The sequence below is a fragment of the Megascapheus bottae genome, chromosome 6 (assembly GCF_031878675.1).
Source record: "Megascapheus bottae isolate mThoBot1 chromosome 6, mThoBot2.hap1, whole genome shotgun sequence".
NCBI classification, from domain to species: Eukaryota; Metazoa; Chordata; class Mammalia; order Rodentia; family Geomyidae; genus Megascapheus; species Megascapheus bottae.
This window is the reverse complement of record NC_143514.1, coordinates 45,903,251-45,920,787: the sequence shown is the minus strand read 5'-3', so window position 1 is coordinate 45,920,787 and position 17,537 is coordinate 45,903,251. Positions and strand designations below refer to the sequence as shown.

The 17,537-nt window shown below is 37.7% G+C and overlaps 1 protein-coding gene across 1 annotated transcript in view; it reads right to left on the bottom strand.

Moving 5' to 3' along the window:
• The window catches only part of Oma1 (OMA1 zinc metallopeptidase), a 59,300-nt gene that overhangs the window by 8,619 nt on the left and 33,144 nt on the right, over nucleotides 1–17,537 (bottom strand). Inside the window, exon 8 of the mRNA XM_090333739.1 lies at nucleotides 15,824–15,973. Within this exon, the coding sequence (XP_090189865.1) occupies nucleotides 15,824–15,973 (150 nt within the window). The remainder of the gene's footprint in view (nucleotides 1–15,823; nucleotides 15,974–17,537) is intronic.

Sequence of the window (17,537 nt, the reverse complement as noted above, 5' to 3'; positions counted from 1 at the left end):
CCTTCTGTCAATCTATTTCATCAATTTAATTAGCAGCCTACCTAAGGAACCTATAAGTGAGTTCAGGATATGTCATCCTAAAATATAACCACCAGTGACCAGAATATGGCACACCAAATACTCCTCTTCAGCAATAATAGTTATTTGGAGAAACAGCATATATATGTGAAGGCATAAAACAAAGTGTCCTTTTGATAGAGAAATTCACATCTGTAAAGAAAATCTCCTCTGCTAAAAGAAGGAAAAGGCACTGACCTAAGTTCCAGAACAAACCTTACTCCTGTTGTTTGTGTTCCTCCAGAACTTTTCACATCCTCTTACTTGTCAGCTGGAGATACTATTTAAAACTCTCCTCAAACCTTCTTTCTGGGAATCTCTTAAGCAAATCTGACATATACCCATCAAAAAACTTCTATTTATTTTTTTCATTTTTTGTTACAGAAAACCTGTAAAGAACAACTAAGGGCAGAGCAAAAAAAAATTACTTTCTCCTTTTATAAAGAAATTAGAAACAAAATACCCTGAGGCTTGTGATTTGCACTGAAATACATCTGAACAAAAAAAGAAGAAAAAAAAAAAAGGAAAGAATAGGGGCTGGGAGTTTGGCCTAGTGGTAGAGTGCTTGCTTAGCATGCACAAAAACCTGGATTTGTTTCCTCAATATCACATACATAGAAAAAGAACTCAGAAGTGGTGCTGTGGCTCAAGTGATAGAGCTCTAGCCTTGAGAAAAGCCCAAGGACAGTGCTCAGGCCCTGAATTCAAGCCCCAGGACTGGTTAAAAAAAAAAAGAATAGATAAAGGAAGCATAAGAGAGTTGATACTACCTAATATGAACAAGGAAAATATAGGTGTTCAATAAATTGCTCAAGTCATTATCTTTACATTTTTATAAAAATCCTAATCAAAAGTAAAATAAGAAGTATTGAAAGAAAACCTCTTTCCTTCTTCTTTTCCAATCTCTATAGTCCATTTTTACATTTCTACAACTTGAACCTTGGGTTTATATCCGGGATTTTAGTTCTAAGTGGCTCCTGGGAGTTTTAAATGCTTCTCCTGGAAAATAAAAGCAGTCCCTTTACTACTGTTAGTGGCTAGGAGGGTGCTTTTAGGGCAATCACGGATGCTTGCAGGAGCAGCAAGCTGTTCTTCATACTTGCTGCAGGTAGTTAACCTTCCTACACTCTGATCTCCTGGCTATGCTAATTGGCTTTGCTTTCACCAAGGGGTGAACTCAGTGCCTTCAGCCAGACTGTTGCCTCTATTTCCAACTCTCACCCTTAATTACAGAAAACAAAGCATATTCTTTTTTAAAGCCAGAGAGTTTAGAAGCAACACCTGCTATCCAAAGACTAAGTAACATATTTAACCAAAATGAATGAGAAAAGTGTTACTGCATTAAGAGACACAAAAATGTCGCAAGATAATTCTTACATGTCTACTTAATGGTAAAAACACACTGATGCACCTTTTCCTTGAAAGAAAGATGAGGGAAACTGAAGCCAGAAACAGAAATGGGCAGAAACAATCATTAGGGGACTCTATTAAGTATTTTTCTTAGTTATCACTAACTTTCATCGTCTTTGAGCTATATTCACATTATAATATTCACATTAATATCTTCACATTGTAATGCATTAATAAGAATGTAAATGAAAGTTGTTCATAGAAAGGAACTATGTCTGGTATAATACCGATTGATTACTACACCATGCATGGAATGTTTTTCATGTATTTGTCGTTCTTTCTTTCATTCTTTTTTTTTGTCAGTCCAAGAGCTTGAATTCAGGGCTTAAGCACTGTCCTTGGGCTTTCTCAAGGCTAGCACTCTACCTCTTAAGCCATAGCACCACTTTTCTTTTCTTTGTAAGTGGTACCAAGGAATTGAACCCAGGGCTTTGTGCATGCTAGGCAGGCACTCCACCACTAGGACAAACTCCCAGCCTGTTTGTATTTCTTATTGCCATTTGCCTACTGATAAAAGTCAAAATGGCTGCAGAACGATTTAAAAAAAAAAAAAAAGCAGTGAAAGAAAACACTCATTCCTAAGCATGGAGGCAAGGTAGACAGGTGAAGAGACAGGGAAGCTATATTCTTCTTAACAAATATCAAAAAAAGCCAGACTCAGCCAGGCTCCAACAATTCAAACCTGTAATCTTAGCTACTGAAGAGGCTGAGCTCTGAGGAGCAGTTTGAAGCCAGCCCCAGCAGGAAATATTGTAAGATTCCTATCACTAATTAAATACCCCAAAATGCTAGAAATGGAGTTGTGACTCAAGTGGTAGAGTACTAGACCTGAGCAATAAAGCTCAAGGACAGCCACCAGGCCCTGAATTCAGGCCCCAGAACAGGTACTCCCCCCTCTCCCCCCAAAAAAGAGGAGGAGGAGCTAGATTCAAAAGTTAAACCTAGGAAGTAAATCAAAAATCAGGTAAGCTCTCCTCACAGTATACCTCCCTTTTAATATTAAGTTACAAACCTGAGAGACATAGAAAAGGCTAAGTCTCCTTTCTCCTTTAAAACTGTAAAAAAAAAAAAATCAGGGAAGAAACACAAAAGAATAAAAGAACTATTTGGCAGAAGAATATATTGAAGTTTACCTGGATTTAAGTAAGCCTCATCCATCTTACCCACCCAAAATGATTGTCCTAATCCTTGGACAATCTTGTCTGTGTATACACACAAATATGTATATATGCATGTATATATACATATCCACATATGTATATACATATACATACCTACATGTATGTATATATACATATATGTGTGTACATATATGTTAGGAGCCAGAGTGTGGAGCCAGGCTGTCCCTTGAATCTGCACATCTGAATAAGATAACCACACTAAGAAGGGAGCTGGTGCCACGCCTAGGAACTTCTGAGCTACATTGTCTGTATTGTGAACTCCCTGATGTCTTTGATTTATTGATTTATTGCTTTATTGTTTTATGGCCTTGTCCTGCTTAACTGATCTGAGATTTACCATATGAATGTAACCCCTGGCAGTTCCCTGATTTCAAGAAAGTGTATAAGCTTCCATGTGAAAATACACGAGGCTGCAGTCTTAGGCTCACAGCCTTCTTGGGCTGCTGACTTGGGCTGTAGTCCTCCTGAACCCCATCTGTTTGTCTCTCTTCTATTTTTTCCTAGTCCCTGCCCCCTATTTCAGGAATCCAGGTTCGCTGCCGGCTGGCCCCGGCACATATATATATATATATATATATATATATATATATATATATATATATACTGTATCTCATAAAGTATAAAAGCTGATTAGGAAGAATCATTTTGAGTATTCAACTCTCATTTCCCATGTGGGATACAGCAAATGTTTCTCTTTCCTACTTCTCCTTACTTTAGCCCTGTTATACTATAATGAATTCTTGCTGAAACTTTTACCTTGTGAGACTCTCCTTTTTGAGAGATAGCTTGAAATTCTTTTGTTCATGAATTTCAAGAGCCTGAGATTTTTACTAGAAACCAGAAGCTTTTGTCCATCCTCCAATGACAGCCTTAGAGATGTGACAGCGGGGAGTTTTGCCACAGAGACCTTATAGTGGAAACTATATCTGCTACAGGGAGCGATTTTGAAAACCTTAACAAAATGTCCTAAGAGGTTTCAAAGAGATGAGGGAACCCAGTCCAGTCTCTTGACTTAGTCACACCCATGGACTTACAAAGTCACTGACCATCTTCTTTTGGACTGTTTCCCAAAGCTGGTAGTTTTGGTAAAAGCCCTGTTTTTCATTAGTAGATCAATGGTTCAATCTAACTGAACCTGAGTTTTCAGTTTGAAAATCTATTCTGAACCTCAAATACAACTGCCTTTGGATTTATTCCAACTTTATGACTTTTTGTTGTACACTATAATTCTTGAATTCTCCATTGCATGGGTTGCTGCAATATGCTTTGCTTCATTAATCAATGAGTTGAGCAAAATCTCAGATGTATTCACTTTCTATTTGTATAAATGTTTTTAAAATACTTATCCTTTAACTTATCCCTTTATAAAACCTTCAATGGAAATTGGAGTCTGACTGATTTTTGAAGTAATCTAAAGTTAATAACTAAAAATGTAAACTAAATAAACATAAAACTGGGGGTAGGAGGAAGGGTAATGGGTACCAAGACATGTGAAAGGGTATCAATGTATGTGAATTAATGCACCTTCTATCTGGCAAATATCATGTAACCCTTTTATTAATTACAATAAAAAATTAAAAATAAACATAAAACATTGAAATAGTCCTCCTCTGAATGATAAAATGGTAGGGGCAGTGGTGGTGGTATATAGTGGTGCTTTTGAAACAGGGTCTCACTGTGTAGACCAGGCTAGCCTCAAACTTAATATTAGCCTGCCTCCACCTCTCAAGTGCTCGCAAGTACTACCACACCTAAACAGAGTGGGTTTTGTGAGTTCTTTTGTTTATTTCGCCAGTCCTGGGACTTGAAATCAAGGCCTGGGCATTGTCCCTGAGCTTTTTGTGCTCAAGCCTACACCCTACCACTTGAGACACCACATCACTTCCAGCTTTTTCTGTTTATGTGGTGTTAAGGTATTGAACCCAAGGCTTCATGCATGCTTAGGCAAACAGTCCACCACTAAGTCACACTCCCAGCGCCTAAATAAAGTTTTTAAATTAACACATTTCCTAGTCAACCACTCCTAACATAAGAAATCCTGTCCAGCATCAACCCACATACCTATGGCCACCTAATCTTTGATAAGGGAACCAAAAAAATAGAATGGAAAAAAGACAGCCTCTTCAACAAATGGTGCTGGCAGAACTGGTTAAGCACCTGCAGAAAGCTAAGGTTGGATCCTTCTTTGTCACCCTAACACCAGGATTAATTCCAAATGGATCAAAGACCTCAAGGTAAAAGCAGACACCCTAAAAACTTTACAAGAAGGAATAGGAGATACACTAGGCCTTCTTGGTAAAGGTCAAAACTTTCTTAATAAAGACCCAGAAACACAACAAATCAAAGATACCTTGGACAAATGGGACTGCATTAAATTGCAGAGCTTCTGTATGGCAAAAAAACATAACAAGTTAAATAGAAAGCCCACAGAGTGGGAAAAGATCTTCACAGATCTACAACAGACAAAGGCCTCATATCTAAAATATATCAACAGCTCAAAAAATTGAATCTCTCCAAAACAAATCTCCAAAGAAACAACCATCCCATTAAAAGATAGGCCAAAGACTTAAAGAGAAACTTCTCTGAAGAAGAAATACAAATGGCCTATAGACACATGAAGAAATGCTCGACATCTCTGGCCATAAAAGAAATGCAAATCTAAACAACTTTGAGATTCTTCCTCACTCCAGTTAGAATGGCCATGATCAAGAAATCTAATAACAACAGATGCTGGCAGGGATGCAGCCAGGAGGGATAGCTACTACCCAGTTGGTGGGAGTGTAAACTTGTTCAACCACTATGGAAAGCAGTATGGTGGTTCCTCAAAAGACTAAACATAGAGCTCCCCTATGACTCAGCAATTCCACTACTTGGCACTTAACCCAACTGTCCAGAAACAAGGACATACTAAATTGACTAGCACAACAATGTTCATTGCAGCACTATTTACCATAGCAAAGATATGGAACCAATCCAGATGCCCCTCAGTTGATGAGTGGATCGACAAGATGTGGTATTTATACACAATGGAATTCTATGCAGCCATCAAAAAGAATGACATTGCCCCATTTGCAAGGAAATGGGAAGACTTGGAAAAAAATCATATTAAGTGAAGTAAGCCAGACCCAAAGGAACACAGGCTCAATGGTTTCCCTTATCTGTAATAATTAGTACACATCTAGAACACTCCTAGCAGAGGATTACAATAACTTAAACACTAGATACATAAGGCCATATAGGATGAGGTCAAATTAATGGACCTCCAGGACATGGATACAGGAGGTTAATTATAAGTAACTGTTATTCTTTATGCATTATGTTTTTCACCCTTCTCTTGTGTTGCCCTTTGGTTAATCTCATATTGTTACAGTATCCCACTTTGTTACCTGGTATATTATATAGATGATTACCTATTCATTTTAAATAGAAGGGGGAAAATGAAGGGAAGAGGTGGGGAAGGGAAATGGGGACAAAAACATAAGAAGAAATACCAATGTGTGAGAAATAATGCACCCTCTATCTGGCAAATATAACTGTAACCCCTTTATACATTGAAAAAATAAAATAAAATAAAGAAATCCTGTCCAGAAGAAGACTCTGAAGAGCATTACACTAAGAGAAAAAAGCCAGTTACAAAAAAAAAATATTAGATGGTTTCCTATGTGCATTTTTTTTTTTTTTGCCAGTCCTGTGCTTGAGCTCAGGGCGTGAGACTGTCCTTGGACTTTCTCAAGGCTAGAGCTCTACCACTTGAGCCTCAGCACCACTTCCGGCTTTTTTCTATATATGTGGTACCAAGGAATCAAACCCGGGTTTTCGTGCATGCTAGGCAAGCACTCTACCACTAGGCCAAACCCCCAGCCCTCCTATGTGCATTTTAAAATGTGAAATGCAAAGAAGCTGAATCAGGTGCTGGTGGCTCACACCTGTAATCCTAGCTACTCAGAAGGCTGAGATCTAAGGATCATGGTTTAAACTCAGTTTTAGCAGGAAAGTCTGTGAGACTCTTGCCTCCAATTAACTACAAAAACAAAAAACAAAACAAAACAAAAAAAAAAAAAAACAGAGTTGAAGCTACGGTTCAAGTGGTACAGTGCTAGCCTTGAGCAAAAAAGCTCAGGGAGAGTGCCAAAATCTTGAGTTTAAAACCAGGGACCAGCAAAAAAGAAAATAAAAAGAAGAAAAAGAAGAAGTTAAACAAGAGTGGCTTCCAGGAATTGAGGCTAGAGGAGTTAAGGATGGGAAGGGAGATATCAATCAAAGCAGACCAAGTTTCAGTTAGGAAGAATAAGTTCTGAAGAGCTGCTGTACGAAATGGGATCACAGTTAATGCACGTTATATACCTGAATGCTGCTGTAGTGCAGATCTGGGCTGTCACCTCCATACCCAAATAAGTACAGGAAGATCTATTCATTACCTTGATCTGACTATTCCACCATATATATATATATATATATATAAGATTAAGATGTTAGGTTGAACCCGTACAAATACACAAGCTTTTAAAGGTCAAGATAAACAATAAACACTCATAAGATCACTGGCTATATTTATTCCCAAGAACAACTCAAGGGTTTAAGAAGCAACTGCTGACAAACAGTATGACTCTTTATGTTCTACACACCAAGAAAAACAGCAATTAGTTATAAGGTGCACATGACAGTAACCAAGTTTAACAGAAAGGGAAGAAATGGATGCAAGAGAAGGAGGCTTTGTGATTAGATTAAAAGCTTCCTTTGAAAACAGAAAGCAAGACAACTTGGTGATAGGAGGGAGGAAGAATAAATCACCTCCAGCTTTTTGACATGTTTTTCTGAAAATATTGTTTTTCTCTTCCCTTCCCCCAAAAGCAATTTTTTCTAATAGCCCATTCATTTCAGTCTCAAGTAGATACACATCACATGCACCATAATGTTTTTTTTAAGGTTTTAGACAATGTTACTGTCAGGCTCACTGGCTTCCTATGATTCAGAGGCCAATTCAATTACAGCAGCTGCTATGATATTTGCCTTTCCTCAATACTCTCCACGTCAGACAAAATGAAATTCTGTAAGGTGAACAGGGTATGTTTGCGTACGTTGGCCAACAATGACATTTCACAGTAATGTTAAACACATTTCCTGCTCCTGAGAGGTATAATATTAATAATTTATTCATTTACTTTGCCCAATTATAAGTGTATAGGAATGGTTTTCACATGAGTTCAAGCCCCTCGCTTCCTGAAAGTTTAAAGGATTTAAGATAAAGTGAGATTAAAATGGATGCATTTATAGCCTGCCATTGAGTGGTTCTGAAACCTAAAACTGGAATATAGTAGGTCAGAGCATCAAGATTTAAAATAATGTAGCTTACAAATTAAGCTGACATTGAAAGCTGGCATTTTAAAAACACTTAAAAATAAATGCCAGTCACTAGATCTAAACTATAACTGGGCATGATAACCTATACAGGACTCTAGGCATTCACACACAAACTGTCAGACTACAAGAGAGTACCCTGAGGGGAGGTACCAAAGTGTAACTTCTCTGAACATTTAAAATACTATTTACCAAAACATGTTCCAGCAAATGGAAACATGGGGATTTGGGGGTTGTTATTGTTTGGTGGTGATGGTGGTGATGGTGTCTGTTTTGGCTTTTGGGGTTTTGTTAGGGGGAAGAGGCAGAAAGTGAGAGAGGCAGAATGAACAAATGCAGTCATGCTGTTCAGTATATACTATGTGGAAAATGAACTATGTAAGTTGTGGGAAGGGATGGGAGAGGGAAACTGGAAGAAGGGGAAAGAAAAGAAATATCATCCATAAAAAATGTACTCATTATCCTGTTTATGAAATGGTAAGCCCTTTGTATAATACCTTAATGATAACAGTAAAATTATAGTTTAAAAAAGAGGGCCGGGAATGGGGCCTAATGATAGAGTGCTTGCTTAGCATGCACAAAGCCCTGGGTTTGATTCCTTGGTACCACATACACAGAAAAAGGTGGAAGTAATGCTCAAGTGGTGGGGGTTTGGCCTTGAGAAAGCTCAAGAACAGTGCCTAAGCCCTGAGTTCAAGCCCCAGGACTGGCAAAAAAAGGGGGGGGACATCAAAAAATAAATGTCATTCAAATTAAGATCATAATAATGTAATGCTATGCAACAACTACAAGTTAAATGCTTTTCCTGGGTGTTTTATCGTTGCCTCCTCTTCATCTCCAAAGATGGATAGCAGAGAGAGAGACTTGATGAAAGAAGCAGGCATGAATACCTCAAGTAGATACTTGGGGTTTAAAATAAATCTGTGAAGCCAACTTCGTTTACTGTCTCCTATTCACATTTTATAAAAATTTTTAATGCAAAAACTGCAATAAAGTATTTCTTTGAAGGACAAATTATGATATACATAAATTTAAAGTATCAACAGTGTAACTATAATTTTAAAACTGTCACACAAACATCAACAGGTTGATACAACATCTGTTCTTCAATTTTTCACCCCAGTTGTTATGGTAACCAAAATATGTGGGATGTTTCCTAAATTTAACACAGTATTTCAAGTAAATAAAATTACAACATATCAGCTTATTAACAACAAATAATATTACTACTACAAACCTGTATTTATCCTCTTTAAATGCTAGTAGATTACAGCATTATATTTAACTAGACATTCACACATGCTTTACCTCAGAATTTACATAGCCAGGGTATTTTTTTTCTAATTTGGGGGTGTTATCTCGATTTAAAAACAAAACAAGAAAAGAACGTCTATTTTCTGAACAATATCCTGTGACAACACACTATAAAATGATACAACTGCACGGCTCTACAGGATCTACAGATCCCATCCTTCCATGAACAAGCCAAGCCTGCTACTAGGCTGTCTGCTGAAACCTTCCCCAGCATTTCATCTCTGTGCAAAAGCAAGAGTCCTCACAGGGCCCAACTTCCCTGACTAACACCTTTGAAGCTGCTCTTCCCAGCACCACTCATCTCTACTCACACATTACCTGTCTGTTAAACCCCAAATTCAGATTGTGAAGCCTTTGTCTCCAAGGTGAACCTACTTGGAGATGGAAGCCAAAGAAGATAATTAAGGCTGATAAGGTCATAAAGGGGGGAGTCTCGATTTAACGGGATTAGCACCCTTACAAGAAGAGACACCAGAGACCCACCTCTCCCCACCTTTCCTATTTAGAATAAGCTGTATGAGCATGGCTTTGTCTACCTGGCTACAAGACCTGCGACTTGGCACAAACAAGCAATTGATAACATTCATTGAATACATAAAATTTAAGTTCAAAATATCTTAAATGCTGGCATATTATAATAATATTTTTTAAAATAATGGATGAAATCCAGAAAGATCACAGGGAGAACATTCAGTTAATTAAAAAGTTATAGTTACCAAAATTGGTATTCTCAGCTTTGGTGTTAGTTCTTCTGTCCTACATCTTGTTCTCTACACAACTCCTGGTAAATTGGTCCAAATACTCCAATTTCAGTTCTTTAGCCATCACATATTTTGAGTGACAGAAACCATTATTTCTGGCTAGGTTTCTCCATGCTCTACTGCCATTTTCAAGAGGAGATGAGGGTGAAGAGGACTGGAGTTTGAACTCAGAGCCTTATAAGCACTTCCATCACTTGAGCCAAAACTCTAGACCTTTTTCCTTCTTGGTTATTTTTCAAATAGGGTCTTGCCTTTTGTTCAGGGAAATCCTCCCATCTCTGGCCTCTTAAGTAGTTGTGGTGACACGCTTGTGACACCCAGGCCCAGCATATTAAGATGAAGGTTTCACTGACTTTTTGCCCAGTCTGTCCTTAAACCAAACCCTCAGCCTCCTAAATAACGAGGATTACAGGTGTGAGCCATCACACCTGGCCTACAAGTACTTTTTCAAGGCTTATGTCCCTGACTGAGAGCCCAAAACATCAAAAGGACAGGCGATTCAATGATTGTGTATAACACTGTCCTCATTTAACGAGAAAAAAAATACTGTATATAAAACTTTAAAACATGGTCTTGAGTAGCATACAGACTCATATAATTCCATATACTGCCAAAGGAATTGCTTTGCTTCATTATAGAAATTAGAACTATGATAGAAGGGAATTCCAATCTTTGAGTTATGACTGTGTATTCTAATTAACAACATACCCTTGCACTAACTACCAGTTTCACTTCAATCACCGAGTTAGTCCCAATATTGTAGTAGAATTTTATTGCTTTCGAATTGAATTTAATCACTTGGGGGGGTGGATATAAGGAATTTATCTAAGGTTTTCAAATTAAATTTCTGAACTGGGATAGTTTATTTTTAGAAGAAAAATACCTCCTATGTTTTTCTTCATAAATGGCTCTCAAGTAACATTTGTTTCTCTAACCATTTTTCTCCATACTCACTATCAACCCACTGTTATTTTGTGTGTGTGTGTGTGTGTGTGTGTGTGTGTGTGTGTACGGAGGCTTGAACCCAGGGCTTCATACTCTTGCTTGGCCTTTTCTATTCGCAGGTGGTGCTCTATCATTTGAACTGTACCGTCACGTCTTAGTTTTTACTGGTTAATTGGAGATAAGAATCTGATGGACTTTCCTTCCCTGGCTGGCTTCAACTGTAATTCTTACATCTCAGCCTCCTAAGTAGCTACAATTACAGGGATGAGCTACCAGCACCCAGACAACCCATTATATTTTAATTATTTTACAGCCCTCTTTAAAGCACATTTTTTAACTTCCATGAAGACCTTCAGCAATTTGATGAAATTACAACTTGAAAACTTTTAAAAGTTAGCTAGGAGACAGAATTCATTCATTTACACTACATATTTCTAGGATTATAAAGAGAAATCATACATTTTTTGTGGCTTTAGAGACAGGCTGAGGTTTCCTAGGTGCTATAAGGTCTACAGCTCTATATAAGGTCTGTGGCTTTGCTACACAAGGTCTATGGTTCTTGTGCAGCAAAAAGGAAACTCTTAAAGGTACAAAGCTCAGTTCCAGAGAAAATATACACTGTCCTTAGCTTACACAGGACTTTGAAGATTACTACACATTAATCAGATAGATTTCTCTATTATTGCTTTCTCCATTTTTTTCTTTAAATTAAGTCTATCAACTGAATGGTTGTGTCCCTCAGAATTTATATGCTGGAATCCAAACCCCTAATGTGATGAGGTGAGACCTTAATGACAGGATTTGGTCACAAAAGTCCTCATGTGGAATTAGAGCTTTTATAAAAACCATCCCAAGGCAGGCATGGTAATCCACATCTGTCACGCTAGCATCAGAAGGCCAGGGAAGTAGGATGATAAACTCAAGGCAGCCTGAGCTACATATCAAGACCTGGTCTCCAAAACACAAGTAAATGATCCCTTTGCCCTTTTATCTTGTGAAACAAGAAGACTATGAACTTGGAAGTGGGCACTCACTAGACACTACATCTATTGGCATGCTGAGCTGAGGTTCTCCAGGGAGAAAGACCTTTCTATTATTTATGAACCTTTTGGTCCATGATCTTATGTTGTAATAGCCCAAATGAAACAAAGCATGTGTTATGAAGTCAGGTTTGATTGTCCCATATACTCAGAAAAGGTACAGAGATGCTGGGATTACCAATAAATCCTATCACCACTCAAAAGAACTCAAAATCTGACAGCTCCAACTCCCACTTCTGTTTCTGTGTGTCTTGTTCCAACCACCATCATTGCTTACCAGGCTTCTTTCATTAACCTCCCATGTGGACTCTTGTCCATTACAGTCCAGTGTCCATATTGTGATCACTACAGAGCATAAGACTCATCATCACACATCCATTTGAAATACCATACTGGCCTGAAGTAAATGCCAAGTCCTGATGATACCTGAAATGATCTTCCATGGCCTGGTCCTCTGGACCTCATTGTGGACTGGTTTCTCCCACCAACCTTGCTCTATTCATACCATGTCTTCCTTGCTATTTCTGAACACAACAAACATACTCTCGTTTTAGGTCCTCTGTTTCTGCATCCTGAAATCCTATGCCTACAAATATCCATAGGGCTGGCTCCCTATTTCCTCACAGATTCTGCTCAATGAATCCTTCCTTGACATTATATCATAAAACAGCACCTCCTTTCTGTCACCTATAATTCCACCTACTTTATTTTTCCCAGCATGCTTACTGATACTTGGCATATTATATTAATGTTATCAATATACATTATTTAACTGGGATGCTAGCTCCAGGAAAGCAAGAATTGTTCCATTCTTACTCATTTCCTAGCAATAAAGCACAGAATGATAGACTAGCAATTAATGTCAATAAATATTGATCTAATGAATGAATAAATAAATCCTGTGCTTGTTTCTTTACCCAGCACTCAATGAAGGCTCTTCAGCCTTAAACCATATGCTCATATTTCTAGTTTTCTTTTAAGAAACATACTCTTAGCATCATGCAAATATCAAGAAACACATCTTATTTCTCTTTGTCCCTATTAACAAGGACTTAATATTTGTTGAGGTAAATTTGAAGTGATACCAAATATACCTGAATCTGCTGTGCTGTCCTTGAGCAAGTAAGCAATACCACTTCTATAATCACTAAAGAATGCTCTGCTTTCAGGGGCTGGGAGTTTGGCCTAGTGGTAGAGTGCTTGCCTAGCATGCACGAAGACCCGGGTTCGATTCCTCGGTACCATATACATGGCAAACAGCCAGAAGTGGTGCTGAGGCTCAAGTGGTAGAGTGCTAGCCTTGAGAAAGTCCAAGGACAGTGCTCAGGCCCTGAGCCCAAGCCCAGGACTGGCAAAAACAAAAACAAAAACAAAAAAAAAATGAATGCTCTGCTTTCATAAGCAACTCACAAACAGAGTGCAAATGAAACTGTAGGAGTGTGGTGTCTAGCCAACTTGCATCTGATATCCATCTGTATTAATGTGGAAGCCACAGAAAATGTTTTTTATTATTGTAATTAATAGAGGATTTACAGTTATATTCGCCAGATAGAAGGTACATTACTTCTCATACACTGACACCCCTTCTCATGTTTTGGTCCCCATTCCTCTCCCCCTAGCCCCTCCCAATCTTCTTATTTCCCCCCTTCCCTTTCCTATTTCAAATAAACAAATAAATATATATACAATATATCACAGAACAAGGTAAGATACTGTAACAATGTAAGATTAACCAAGGGGCAACAAAAGAGATGAGAAATTACATAGTACTTTAAGAACAACAATCACACAGTATAAAGGTCTTGTTTCCATATCCTGGAGGTCCTTTCATTTAGCCTCATCCTATCTGGCCTTATGTATCTAGGGTTTGAGCTATTGTAATCCTCTGCTAGGAGTGTTCTAGATGTGTACTAATTATTACAGATAAGGGAAACCATTGAGCTTATGTTCCTTTGGGTCTGGCTTATTTCACTTAATATGATTTTTTTCCAAGTCTTCCCATTTCCTTGCAAATGAGGCAATGTCATTCTTTCTGATGGCAGCATAGAATTCCATTGTGTATAAATACCACATCTTGTCGATCCACTCATCAACTGAGGGGCATCTGGATTGGTTCCATATCTTTGCTATGGTAAATAGTGCTGCAATGAACATTGTTGTGCTAGTCAATTTAGTATGTCCTTGTTTCTGGACAGTTGGGTTAAGTGCCAAGTAGTGGAATTGCTGAGTCATAGGGGAGCTCTATGTTTAGTCTTTTGAGGAACCACCAAATTGTTTTCCATAGTGGTTGAACAAGTTTACACTCCCACCAACTGGGTAGTAGCTATCCCTCCTGGCTGCATCCCTGCCAGCATCTGTTATTATTAGATTTCTTGATCATGGCCATTATAACTGGAGTGGGGTAGAATCTCAAAGTTGTTTAGATTTGCATTTCTTTTATGGCCTGCACAGAAAATGTTTTGAATGATGTAAAAATTCAACAGATTTTCATAGGATAGTGAAAAACACGTGGCAGAAAGCTTGATCTATTGATTCTACATTAAAATATCCATATGTCAGCAGGGCACGGTGGCTCATACTTGTAATTCTAGCTACTCAGGAGGCTGAGATCTGAGGATTGGGATTCAAAGCCAGCCCAGAAACTAAAATCCATGACACTTTCATCTCCAATTAACCACCAGAAAACTCGAAGTGTGGCTGTGGCTCAAGGTGGTATCCTTGAGCTGAAGAGCGCAAGGACAATGCTCAGGCCCAGAGTTCATATCCCATGAGTGAAAAAAAAAAATAGATACATACTATGAGAAATTCTCTCTAAAACAACTGAATCAATCCAAAACTTCTATACAATTTATTAAGTGGTATTTCAAATAAAAAGCTTTCATCTACCAAAGAAAACCTAAATTATGACCAATGTATTGAAAAACTATGCCTCAAGTCTCAAACTTTGATCAAATCATTAAAATTTAAAAGTTATGGCTTCATATTCACAATAGCCAAGTGATGGAAACAACCCAGATGCCCACTACAGATGAACAGATACAATATATATATATATATATATATATATATGCACAGTGGAATTCTACATAGCCACCAGACAAGATAAAATAATGGCAGTCACTGGGAAGTGGATGAAACTAAAGAAAATCATATTAAGTGAGATGAGCCAAGACCAAAGAAAGAAAAGGCACATGTTCTCGATATGTGGATATTGGATCCAACAAGTACAAGATCGATGAATCAATACTCAGGTACCCAATGTCATTGCTATGAACTTGGAGATATAAGTATAACTATATAGACATATAAGTCTATATGGGATATATATTCTACAGACATATATTGATCTATTATATAGAATAATATGTGCCTATGACATACAAAGACTCAGCTTAATTTTAATTTGTTCTTAAATTTATGTGCCAGTGATTATATACAGAGATTCCCTTCTTGAATACTTATTTGTTAAACATGACATTTGAATTATGATGTAAAAAAATCAGTGTTAATAAAATCTTTAAAAAAAAAAAGTATGGCTTCACCTTTGAGAAAAAGTCAAGGGCATACAGTAATTTATTCCCCTAAGATTTGGGGAAAGCAAATCTTTGCAACCCATTCCTTTGAAAATTGATATTCCATAAACAGAATAACCAAACCAGCTGACACACTAGAACTCCTTTTTACTGGGCAAAAAGAAGTAACATTAACAATAAGGGATCTGGTAAATAAAGTTCCAGCCATATACAGTGCTGCTCACCTGTGGTATAAGTCTATCCAAGTATTCAGCTCGATTTCCATGAGAAGGGTGCGTGGATAACCATTCTGGCAATTTGGGATAACCATGGAGACTTTCTGCAAACTCCATCTGCTGCCAAAACACTGAACTGGCTCTTACGTCCATGCAAGCCTGAAATCAACATTAATAAAAAGCACAAAATAAGCTTAGTTGCAAAGGTATGTTTAAAAATTTATCTAGAGCCAGGCACAGTGGCTCATGCCCACAATCCTAGCTACTCAGGAGACTGAGATCTGAGGATCATAGTTCAAAGCCAGCCCACGCACCAAAGTCCATGAGACTCTTATCTCCAATTAACCACCAGAAAATCAGAAGTGGTACTGTGGCTCAAGGGGTAGGGTGGTAGCCTTGAGTTGAAGGTCTCAGAACTAGAAAGCAAGAACCTGTAAAAAGGAAAAGGAAGAGCCAGGCAAGTAAATCCTTACCTATCAATAATTGCTTGTATCTAAATGAATTTAAATGTTCAAAAAGAGAGCACTGGGTGGATTATCTAAAAATAAAAACAATACTGAACTATACATTGCTAACAAGAGCCTAATTTACTTTATTTTCAAATTTATTGTTTATTTATTAAAACCAGCATGAATATTAAGACATACTATTACAGTACAGCACAAAAACATTATCAAAACTGAGATCCCAGCAGACTTCACGTACAGTCTAAGAATTTGACCTGACTTTTAAGGAAACACACAGATAGAAAGTAAAGAGTTAGAAAAAAGATATTCAGGGAAAACAGAAACCAAAAGAGAGCAGGAAAGTTATACTTTCATCAGGCAAAATATACTTCAAGTGAAAAGGTATAAAAAGAGACAAAGACTCTCCTTGAACACTTGTTTGTTAAACTTGTCATTTAAAATATGATGTAAAAATCAACGTTAGCATATGAGAAAATGTTCATCATCTATGGTCATAAAGGAAATGCAAATAAAAACAACCCTAAGATACCACCTTACCCCAACAAGAATGGACAAGATTTTGAACTCAGACAATGACAGTTGCTGGTGGGGTTGTGGAGAAAAAGAAACCCTACTGCACTGCTGGTGGGAATGCAGACTAGTTCAGCCACTCTGGAAAGCAGTGTGGAGGTTTCTTAAAGAACTGAAAATAGACCTTCCCTATGATCCCGCCATACCACTTCTGGGCATCTATCCTAAACATCATGACCCAAGATATTATAAGGACACCTGCTCAGCTATGTTCATCTCTGCACTATTCACAATAGCCAGGCAATGGAAACAATCCAGATGCTCTACTGAAGATGAATGGATACAGAAAATGTGGTATATATACACAATGGAATTCTACATAGCCAACAGACAAGATAAAATAATGGCATTCACAGGGAAATGGATGAACCTAGAGCGAATCATGTCGAGTGAGACAAGCCAAGACCTAAGGAACAAAAGGCGCATGGTATCCTTAATATGTGGCTATTAAATCCAAAGAGTACAAGAGCGAGGACTCAATAACTGCATACCCAAAGCTATGGACATGGTAATGGAAATATAAACTATATAGACATAAAAACCTATGACTCTATAGACATAATGTTTTATTTCTTAAATTAATATGTTTCTATAACATACAAACCCTTAGCCTAATTTTGATTAAGTTCTAAATACTAAGTCCCAGTGATTGTAAATAGAGATTCCTTCCTTGAACACTTGTTTGT